The sequence below is a fragment of the Panicum hallii genome, chromosome 7, assembly GCF_002211085.1.
Source record: "Panicum hallii strain FIL2 chromosome 7, PHallii_v3.1, whole genome shotgun sequence".
Lineage (NCBI taxonomy): Eukaryota > Viridiplantae > Streptophyta > Magnoliopsida > Poales > Poaceae > Panicum > Panicum hallii.
In genome coordinates, this window is record NC_038048.1 from 36,570,969 (window position 1) to 36,581,954 (window position 10,986).

Sequence of the window (10,986 nt, forward strand, 5' to 3'; positions counted from 1 at the left end):
AGCAGCAGCCAGCAGCTGCGGATGGCGTTCGTGTTCCTGCACACGGTACAGCCCGGTGCCGTGTTCGGCGTGGACGGCCGGACGCCACCCGGCGGCACCTGTCAGCGTAGTTCCCGCACCGCGCGCGTCGCGTCAGCAACGTCCGCCTGATGAGCGACGACTGCCTCAAGTCAACAGGATAGCCTCGTCGGCGGCCCAATTTCCCGTCCTCCGGCTCGGTTTCGCGCGTTCGCTGGGCCCAGAATTTATGTCTCTCCCGCCGTCCGGAAAAGTGGCCGGATCCGCGATCCTCGAGCCCACCACGCCGCCGGCCGTCTTGGCCCCATCTAGACGGCAGGCGGCGGCGGCGGCCGCGTGGAACGGCATCTAGCGAAGGCGCAGGCTCGCAGCAGCCGCCCCGCGCTCGTCTTCCCCTCTCCGATCGCCCGCGCCAGGCGTAGCACGAGGATGGGTCCCGGAGCCCCATCTCTGGTACAGCTCAGTACCGAGCCCTAGTCGCCGGGCCAGCTGAGGCGGCGGCATCATGGCGGCGGCTGTGAGCTGGTACGGGCCGCTGATCGACCTCTCGGCGGCCGCCAGCCATGTCGGCGGGTTCGTGCAGCTGCTGGCGGCCGTCCGCCGCGTCCTTCCACACCAGGTAATTCGCAATCCCACATCCGCGCTCTGCTACCGTGTGTTTGGGGGAGGGTGGACCAGCATTCGAGTGACGGGTGTTGCGGTTCTACTGCTTTATGTATGAACGCATCCTGAGGGGCGATCTCGTTCTCTCCGTTCCTAGGAACAAAATGCTGCAACCGGGAGGACGTACCAGAGAACCATTGTTGAAGTCGGTGACGACTCGCGGTCCAGCTTCTGTGTCTCTGTGTGGTCGTCCAAGCAGAGTTCGGGCATAATCGCTGGCGATGTCTTACTAATGCAGAGTAAGGATCATGTACCATGATCATCTGTTATGCACATTTACATGTAGAGTATTTTCATTTCTTTTTAAAGTGCTTCAATGCATCAATAGAATGCTGCTCAGAACACCCTGAGATCGATTCCCTTTTTTTTCAGATTTCAATACGAGCTTTGTGAATTCGTTCTACTCTTTGTGTGTGCCAACACCTCTGCGAGTCTCCGCTTCTTATTGGTAGCCTCTGATTATATTGTTTCAGATATTAAGATAGTGGAGTTTAGAAGTGGCCTGGAGGGGAGAGCTTCTCAGATATCTGCAGTCCAAGTATTGTTCAACTCCGAAGACTTGACAAATCCTGAAGGTATAGAGTTGCAGATGGTTTAGTTCTTAGCTGAAAGTTTTTTTTTGGTGCACTCCTTAGCACAATGCTCTTACCGCAAAGCAATTATATCCATCTGTACCATATGGGGCAAATGAAAACATCCATTGGATGTTGATTGAATGGAGACATAGTTCTATAAGTTACGGACAATTATTGATGGCTTCGGGTTGCTGAATTTCTTTCTTTTCCCCTATCTATTGGATGTTACTTTGACTGGGTTGTTCCTTTGCAAAAACCTTTCCTGCGGAGTTAATTCATCCAAACTATGGAGTAACTTGATATCAGGCGTTCGCTGTTATTCTTTTTAAGAGTTTCTCAGCAGATAAATATACTTCATGAAAAATATCTCCAGCATTCTGGTTTGTAACTTAGCAAATTACTCTTATACAGGAATAGTTGAATTAATAACAAGTTGCAAAGTGGGAGACGCTACAAAATCAAAGCTAAGAAGAGTGGCAGAATGGACCCTAGGCACTAAACGTGCTCTTGGCGTAAGTCATCAACAGGTAAGATCTGCTGAAAGCCTGAAACTATCCACCATTTTAACTGTTGTATGGGATAAGGTGTCAAACTGCACAAATCCTCTTGGAACCTGCTCGTGCATTTTCACTTAGGGGCTCAACTGTTTGAGTTTCCATCATCTACATCAACTTGTTTATAGATTTGGCAGTACTAGTGCTTTGCATTTGGTTTTCGTGTTTTACATAATCTCACCTTGTAATTACAATGATTACTGATTAAAAATTCAACCACAACTTCAGGGCATCGATGATTCTTAGTAGATAAGTTCCCAATTGAGTATGAACAGAGTTGAATAGTGTGGTCAATATGTCTACTCAGTACCATACAGCATCGAAGCGACTTACTCATAGTTTACTCTTGTGTTATGTTGCAGTTGCAGGTGATATCGAAGAACTGGAAAGAAGCAAAAGAGAAGGAATCATCAGACTTGTTGTGTATATCAGAACTATTCTCTCAGAGAAAATTATGTTATATGAAAGTTTATGCATGTATCTCCAAGATGGTTCTAGTGAGTTCGCCGACCTCCCACTTGGGACACTTGTCAGTTATTGACAAACATTCTTTGAAAGAGCACAATGAAATTGTCAGAGATTTCATTACTGCCGGCTGCAAGTTATGTGGTTCACCTCTATACCACAAGTAGGCACCTTATTATCATGCTGCCATCTTCTTATACAGCAAGAATTATATTGCTCTTCTGTAATGTAATGAATGTCTATGCAGAAACCTTCATGGGAAAAACTCTTCTGCGATAGATTGTCCGAATAACCCAAAGTATCTCCATGTTCCTGGTCAGATATACAAACCATTTATGGTAAGACATCCTTCAGCCTGAAATTTTCTTTTCTAGCTGAATAGATTTGTAAAACTATGTTATGGTCACATGCAGATATATGTCGATGACCAATCTGGACAAGTTCCTTTGCTTGTAAGGAATAAAGCAGCGGAGATCTTATTTGCCAATATCATTGCAGATGATGTATCTGAATGCTACAAGAGCCACATGTTAGAAACCTCCGAGTCAGGTAACTTAAGCGCTCCTGGTACAATAATAGATGGCGTTGGCAGCAAAGAGATAACAAAAAGGAGAAAAACTGAACAAAAGCCTAATTTTTATCAAATTTGGCTTGTTATGATCAAATGTCTGTTGAACCAAGGCAGCAATAGTCCTTTCTGCTTCCAGATTTTGGTGAACCCTGAGAAGAATGTTGAGGATGGCCGTTTTGAGTTGGTTTCCTTGACAATGCCAATACCATGAGATGGCAATTTTTTCATACAACACATGGTTCAGTTTGATATGATTCTTTTCTTTTTCACCTAGAAAAACACTGTGGACCTTTTACCAAGAAAAGTTACTTTCTCTTTTCATCGATGATCTCTTGCTGGTTCACTGGTGTGTGCTGCAATATTTTTAGGCTGGCAGGATCATCAGTCTTGGAATCAGCAGTACCTGGGCTCTGGGCCGTTTAATACTAATGATGGTGCTGGCTCAAACCCCACAAATACAAAATGAAACATGTGTTAATACCCTTGGATCGGCTACTGCGCAATTAGATTAGAAGGTGTCTTGTGCTACTGACAAAAACCAAGTAACAGAGAGAGAGAGAGAGGGAGACAGGGGAGGGGCACGGAGTATACCTTTGTGCCCTTGCGTCGCGACTGACGAAGTCGTGCCCGCCATGGTGGTGTAGCGCAGGAGCTCGCGGTAGCCGAAGGCGTGGGCGCTTGGTGCGGCGGACGCTCGCGGTGGCCGAAGGTGTGGTCGCGTCCGTGGGCACGGGATCGAGGCAGAGGGCGTGGAAGATGGCCGGAGTGGAGCTTCCCGCCGCTACCGCGCACAAACTAGGTCGGCTAGGGTGTGACTGTTGGTGGGGTGGCGGCGGCCGGTGATTCTCGTGTGCTGTGCCGCTGGCCCTCACCAGTCTTTATAGCGCGGCGCGACGGGGGCCCACCAGCTAGGGACGAGCTGGGGCGCCCCCGATCAGGGCGCAGGGGTGAGGTGGCCCATCGGGCCCGTTAGGGTCCGATGAGCTGAGAGATCAAACTAACAGTCTCCCTCTTGATCTCACCCTGTACTTTTCTTTTGCTTTTACTTTTTCGCGTTTCGTCATAGATTTGTGTATAGAGCATGCCTCATCGTCACGATCATCTGTCGATAGATTCAGCAGCTACAATTCACGCTTCCATTCAGAGACGGATTCTTTAACCTTTTGGGCCCTTGTAGTCCGAAAATCATAGGCTATCCCTTAGCCCCATGCCGGCTACATGTTCCTTGAACACGCTGGGTGGTAAGCCTTTCGTTAGCGGATCCGCAAGCATTTTCGCTGTGCTTATATGCTCGAGATTTATAATCTGATCTCGGACTTTATCTTTCACAACATAATACTTTATATCTATGTGTTTGGCAGCACCACTTGTCTTGTTGTTGTGTGCATACATTACTGCGGGCTCATTATCGCAGTACAACTGTAATGGTTTAGATATATCATCAACCATTCTCAGACCGGGTATGAACTTCTTTAGCCAGTTCACCTGCCCTGTAGCCTCATAACATGCAACAAATTCAGCATACATTGTGGACGATGTAGTGACGGTTTGTTTGCAACTTTTCCACGATATTGCTCCCCCGGCTAGGGTGAACACATATCCTGACGTGGATTTTCTGTCATCTTCTGCATAATCGGAGTCTGAGTATCCTACGACCTACAGAGATTCTGTTTTTCTATATGTTAACATGAGGCCTTTGGTTCCTTGCAAATAGCGTAGAACCTTCTTTACTAACTTCCAGTGTTCTGGTCCTGGGTTACTCTGGAATCTGCCAAGCAACCCGGTAACGTAAGCTATATCAGGGCGTGTGCACACTTGTACATACTGTAAGCTTCCCACAGCAGAAGCATATGGTACCATTTTCATTTGATCGATTTCATATTGATTCTTGGGGCATTGAAATTCCCCATATCTGTCGCCCTTAACTATAGGTGCAGGTGAGGCACTGCATTTATGCATGTTGAATTTCTTTAGGACCTTTTCTATATATGTCTTTTGAGACAGTCCTAATACCCCTTTCAATCTGCCTCGATGAATCTCGATTCCTAGAACGAATCTTGCTTCACCAAGATCTTTCATCTCGAAATGCGAGGATAAAAACTTTTCCGTTTCTAGTAGTAGACTGACATCACTGCTTGCCAGTAGAATGTCGTCCACGTACAGGATTAGGAAGACATACTTCCCATTCTTGAATTTTACGTAAACGCAATTGTCCTCAACATTTTCTTTGAACCCGAATTCTTTTATTGTTTTATCAAACTTCAAGTACCACTGTCTTGAAACTTGTTTTAGCCCATAAATCAATTTCTTTAGACGGCATCCCAATTTTTCTTTACCTTCCACGACAAAGCCTTTCGGCTGTGCCATGTAGACGGTTTCATCTAGATCCCCATTCAGGAATGCTGTCTTCACATCCATCTGGTGTAATTCTAGATCATAATGAGCCACAAGAGCCATTATGGTTCTGAAAGAATCTTTACATGAGACTGGGGAAAAAGTCTCGTTGTAATCAATTCTTTCTCTTTGTGTGTATCCTTTTGCCACGAGTCGTGCTTTAAATTTATCTATATTCCCTTGGGAGTCATATTTGGTTTTGTAGACCCATTTGCAGCCTACTGTTTTGGCTCCTCTAGGAATTTTCTCTAAGTCCCACACTTTGTTGGTACTCATCGATTTTATTTCATCTTCCATGGCATCAAGTCATTTCGACGAGTGTTCACTTCTCATGGCTTCTTCAAATGAAGTGGGATCATCCTCCATTTGAATTTCTTCGCTATTATAGACTTCGTAGTCGTCAGAAATAGCGCGCTTCCTTGTTCTTTGAGGTCTCCCACGGGCCTGAGCCTGCGGTGCCTCATCTACTTGGGGCTGTTGTGGCTCCACTTCTTGTGTGGCAATGGGCTCGTCAGGATCCTGATGAATAGGTTCCACTTCCTCATTCATTGTTACCACAGGAGGAGTCACTGTAGATGTTGGCATCGCAGTGACTTGTACTGACGGTGCAGTTACAGCGGGCAGCGTGAAGAAAGATTCCTGAATCACAGGATTGGGTGTATACACCCGCTTCTTCTCAAGGTCAATCTTTCTAGCTATTCCACTCCCCCAGATCATTTTATCTTCAAGGAAGACTGCGTGTCTCGTTTCTACAAATTTTGTGGATCTGTCTGAGCAGTAGAAACGAAAACTCTTTGACCTTTCTGGATAGCCAATGAAATGGCAAGATACTGTTTTGGAATCTAGTTTTGCAATGGTCGGGTTAAATACTTTTGCCTCAGCAGGACTCCCCCGCACCCGCAGGTGATGCAGTGAGGGTACTCTTCCTATCCACATTTCATACGGCGTTTTCGGCACCGATTTACTTCGAACTCTGTTGAGAATATGAATGGCGGTTTTCAGAGCCTCCATCCATAAACTCACTGGCAATGTAGAGTAACTGATCATGCTTCGCACCATATCCATTAGGGTACGATTGCGTCTTTCAGCCACTCCGTTCTGCTGAGGTTCGCCCGGCATCGAGTACTGGGCTACTATGCCTTGATCGATCAGGAACTTCGCAAAAGGTCCTGGAACTTGGCCATATTGGGTATGTCGACCGTAGTATTCCCCTCCACGATCGGATCTTACGATTTTAATCTTTAAATCGTATTGATTTTCTACTTCGGCCTTGAATATTTTAAATTTATCCAAAGCCTCAGATCTTTCTTTAATTGGATAAATGTATCCATAACGGGAATAATCGTCTGTAAATATTATGAACGAGTCATAACCATCCACACTTTTTACATTGAACGGACCACAGATATCTGTGTGAATTATTTCTAATACACCTGTGCTCCTCTTAGCATTTTTCTTTATTTTCTTAACGAATTTGCCTTTTACGCATTCAATACATTGTTCTAAGTCAGAAAACTCTAATGGAGGAAGAATATCATTTTTAATTAATCTCTCTATTCTCCCCCTCGAAATATGGCCTAAACGATAGTGCCATAATTTCGACGATGCATCTTGAGTTCTCTTCCTTTTTCTATTCGCGAGTGTAGACGAGAATACATTCGCATTGTTATCGCATACTGAATTCACACTTTCGCGTAACGATATCAAATAAAGATCATTTTTTCTGAATGCAATGGAAATAACTGTATCATTACATTCAATCAAACACCTGCCATCTCCAAATAGACAGTTATAACCATCTTTGTCCAGGCGAGACACACTAATTAAGTTTCTGTGTAAAGAATGTACATATAAAACATCTCTAAGAACTATAACGAAGCCAGTGTTGAGTTCTAAATGAACGTCTCCCACTGGTTCAACGTCTGCCTGGGCTCCATTTGCCACTTTAACTTGCCTTTCGCTTCTTTGAGTGGTTCTCGTCGAATGGAATCCCTGCAATGAATTTGCAACATGAATAGTTGCTCCTGAATCAATCCACCAAGTGGTTTTTGAATATTCTATATACAAGGATTCATTTACGAATGAAATAATGTTCTCACCTCTCTTTTCCATGATCATCTTTAAATATCGGTGATAGTTTTTCTTGTAGTGACCCCTTTCTTTGCAGTAGAGACACTGATCCTTCTCTACTAGAGCCTGTCCTTTTTGAGGTCTGTGTTGATGAGAGTCTTTGCCTTTAGAAGAGGATGAAGAAGAAGATGAAAAATTGCCTTTGTAATTGTCATTCTTCTTCTTGTTCACGTAATTTAAAGACCCACCAGTGGTGGATTTTATCCTTTCCTACTCCTGAACACACATCGTAATGGTCTTTTCTATGTCCCAAGTATGTGGTTGGGTGTTATAATTGACAACAAATGTGTCAAATTCTTTGGGCAACGAAGCAAAAACCAAATGGACAATGTGATCCTCCTTGAAGGCAAGGTCTAATGACTTTAGCTTGTTATTCTAGTTGACCATGCGATGAATGTGTTCTCTTATGCTACCACCATTATATCTTTCTGAAACCAGTTGTTTAATCAACTGGATTGCATAAGTCTTTGAAGAACCAGTGTACTGGTTTTTTAATTTTTCAAGATACTTTATGACAGTGGCACAATCTGGGATTGAGCCCATAATTGCAGGCTCAATCGTGTTCTTTACCACTGCCAAGCACTTCTTGTTGGCAAGGAACCATTTTGCATAAAGTCTCTTATAATCTGCTCTTGCTTTCTTATAAGAAAGCTCTGTTTGCTTCCAAGAAGCATCTGTGTCTGTGTCCTGTCTCTCAGGAGGCACAGTCTCTGTGGGAGTCGGTGTAGCTAGGACCCAATCCAATTCACCCATAATGAAATAGATGTCCAGCTTTCTGTACCATTCATTGTAATTGTCTCCCTTTAATATAGGAATATCATTGATGGAAATCATCATTGATAATCCTCCTGAAAAATATTCATAAGTGGTGAAAACATTAAAATAAAGTCAAATAAATTATTGCATATGTAAAAATACGACGTTGGTCGGAAATTAAAATATGCAATAACTTTGTGTATTAAATCTAAAACACCGTTGGGCAGATTTAGAGAGAATACATGAAAATTATCTATCAAAAAATTAAGACATAATCTATTTTTCTATTAAATCTAAAATACCTTTGGGCAAAATTAGAAATAATACATGAAAAATATCTATTAAAGACAATATAGTAGTAATTGCAATATAGTCATTGTAACGTTGGTCAAAATTAACAATATTACAATTCAGAAAATTATCTATATGCCTTGAAAAATTTAAATTATCCTATTGGTTCAAATTTAAATTACAAGACAAGTGATCAATAGCATATGAAACTATATAATCTGTGCAGCGGAAAACAGTAATTTTGTCAAAAATATGTCTAAATTTGTCTTTTATAAGCAGTGCATCAAAGTTCAATCAAGTTTGAATTTGAAAAGCATCAAATTCAATCAAATTCTTTTGGAAAATATCTCTGGAAAAAGGGGGAAAAGGATGCACTATTTCGATCTGAAAACAGCCCAGCCAGCCCAAAACATCTGGCGGTGGCCCAACTGCAACTGGGCCCGCATGCACGCAGCCCGCGCGCGTTGCTGTGCTGGACGGCGGCCCGTTAGCGCTCCCCCGCGTGCGCTCGCGACTCGGGGCCGAGGCAACCTGGGCCCGGGCCGCCATTTCGCCACCCCGCCTGGGCCAAAAGAAGCCCAGTTCCGCGCGACGCAATCTCTACCATCGAACGCAGATCAACGGCCGCGCGCGCGTTGCGGTCGAACAAAACCCCCGCGCGGCTCTCCCCGGTGAAACCCTAGGTCATTTCCTCTCTTTCTCCCACGGCGCCATCGTCTTTCCAAGCCCGAGCGAGCGAGCGAGAGCGACGGCCGGTCGAGCGGCGCCACGGCGAGCCCCCTCGTCGGCGCTCGCGTCCACCGCAAGGTGAGCGCGCCGCCGTCGAGCGGCTTCACCGTGGTGCCTGGATCCGAGGCCCGGCGAGCGGCCCTGTGGCGGCTTGCCCGGCCTCTGTCCGCGCGAGGCCCAAGGCCTCGCGGGATCTGGTCGGCGCGTCGGCGTCCCGTGCACGCCGACGGTGGGCGGCGCAAGGCGAACCAGGTAAGTGGTCCTCTGACCGCCGCCCCTTTTCTGTTCGTGATCTAGGGTTAGGGTTAGGGTTTCGCGGGGTTTGCTCTGGGAGTCTTTCTGGGATCTTTTCTGGGGTTCTTTTCTCTTTAATGTTCCAATACTAATCAACGCAAGTAGATAGGCGACTGATACCAATGTTAATACCCTTGGATCGGCTACTGCGCGATTAGATTAGAAGGTGTCTTGTGCTACTGACAAAAACCAAGTAACAGAGAGAGAGAGAGAGGGAGACAGGGGAGGGGCACGGAGTATACCTTCGTGCCCTTGCGTTGCGACTGACGAAGTCGTGCCCGCCATGGTGGTGTAGCGCAGGAGCTCGCGGTAGCCGAAGGCGTGGGCGCTCGGTGTGGCAGACGCTCGCAGTGGCCGAAGGTGTGGTCGTGTCCGTGGGCACGGGATCGAGGCAGAGGGCGTGGAAGATGGCCGGAGTGGAGCTTCCCGCCGCTACCGCGCACAAACTAGGTCGGCTAGGGTGTGACTGTTGGTGGGGTGGCGGCGGCCGGTGATTCTCGTGTGCCGTGCCACTGGCCCCCACCAGTCTTTATAGCGTGGCGCGACGGGGGCCCACCAGCTAGGGACGAGCTGGGGCGCCCCCGATCAGGGCGCAGGGGTGAGGTGGCCCATCGGGCCCGTTAGGGTCCAATGAGCTGGGAGATCAAACTAACAACATGAAGTCAGGAGTTGCATAGAAGAAAAGAGTGATGCAGGGTGATGATGGTGAAGATCTAAACCTGGAAGTAGTTTCTTTCAATGCTTTAGTGTCTGCCAGAAAATTCTGATTTGCAACTCAGTAAAGAAAGGTTCTCTGATGACACCATTGTTACTTCAATAGCATCCTGCCCTGAAGTTACAATGGTTAGCTGTAGCCAGCAGCCCTATCCTTAAACTGGATAGGCTTCTCCAGCACTGATTAGCAGGTAGATTGTGGTCGTTGAAGGATCTTTTAACAACTTGAGATGAAGGTTTTTACTCAACCAATGAAATGGTGATGAGGTGTTGTATGTGCTAAATCGACATGTTGATTTGTTACTTGTGCTTACAAGATGATGGCTTGGGGGTTCGAGAAGGAGTTGGCTAGGTCTATTGCTGACTTTCATTGATTAGTAGGTTTACCGTATCCGGAAACAATTCCTCTGCAGTGACTTCATCATTCAAAAACCTCCTACCTTTGTTTCAGGCTTGTGTGTCCTGTATTCTACAGCTCTTAGGCTTTGTTTTTAGGCTTTGTGTGGTTGGGCTTTTGGGGACTCTGGCTTCCAGACAAAGCCAAAAAAACCAACCAAACAAGTATAGCATGGCTAGGTTGTTTTGGAAAAAGTAGCTTTTCGTCAGTTCAATTCTCACAGCCGCCCGAACCCTGCTTTCATCGATTGTGAGGGCGGTTTTCGCGGAAATTACCCGCCAGTCATTGTTTATGCATACCGTTTCGTTTCTTTTTTCCCCTCCCCTCCTCCCTTACGCAAGCCACCCTCCCGAGTCCCAACTCCCATCCTCTCGCACGCGGCACCGCTAGGGTTCCGCGCGGCTCCGGCGGCGGCGCATCCCGGCCCTGGCAGCG

General features: G+C 46.1%; 1 protein-coding gene across 2 annotated transcripts; it reads left to right on the forward strand.

Annotated features, from left to right (window-relative positions):
- Positions 1–35: 35 nt before the first annotated feature.
- Positions 36–10,411, forward strand: LOC112901251. Of its 2 annotated transcripts, XM_025970122.1 has the most exons (9): positions 36–637; positions 779–920; positions 1,155–1,256; positions 1,668–1,783; positions 2,173–2,438; positions 2,523–2,613; positions 2,689–2,824; positions 3,215–3,315; positions 10,097–10,411. In XM_025970122.1, exons 1-8 carry the CDS (start codon positions 524–526, stop codon positions 3,310–3,312), a joined length of 1,065 nt encoding a protein of 354 aa, XP_025825907.1. In that variant the 5' UTR covers positions 36–523; the 3' UTR covers positions 3,313–3,315; positions 10,097–10,411. The 2 variants fall into 2 exon arrangements, with proteins under 2 accessions (XP_025825907.1, XP_025825906.1); XM_025970121.1 differs by lacking the exons at positions 3,215–3,315; positions 10,097–10,411 and having other exon boundaries at positions 47–637; positions 2,689–3,174.
- The last annotated feature ends 575 nt before the right edge of the window (positions 10,412–10,986 follow it).

Bases quoted from the DNA above. Each gene is read 5' to 3' on its own strand.
- LOC112901251 (XM_025970121.1), top strand. From the start codon at position 524: ATGGCGGCGGCTGTGAGCTGGTACGGGCCGCTGATCGACCTCTCGGCG. The intron at 1,784-2,172 runs GTAAGATCTGCT...GTTATGTTGCAG, and splicing joins TTGGCGTAAGTCATCAACAG to TTGCAGGTGATATCGAAGAA. The intron at 2,614-2,688 runs GTAAGACATCCT...GGTCACATGCAG, and splicing joins AGATATACAAACCATTTATG to ATATATGTCGATGACCAATC.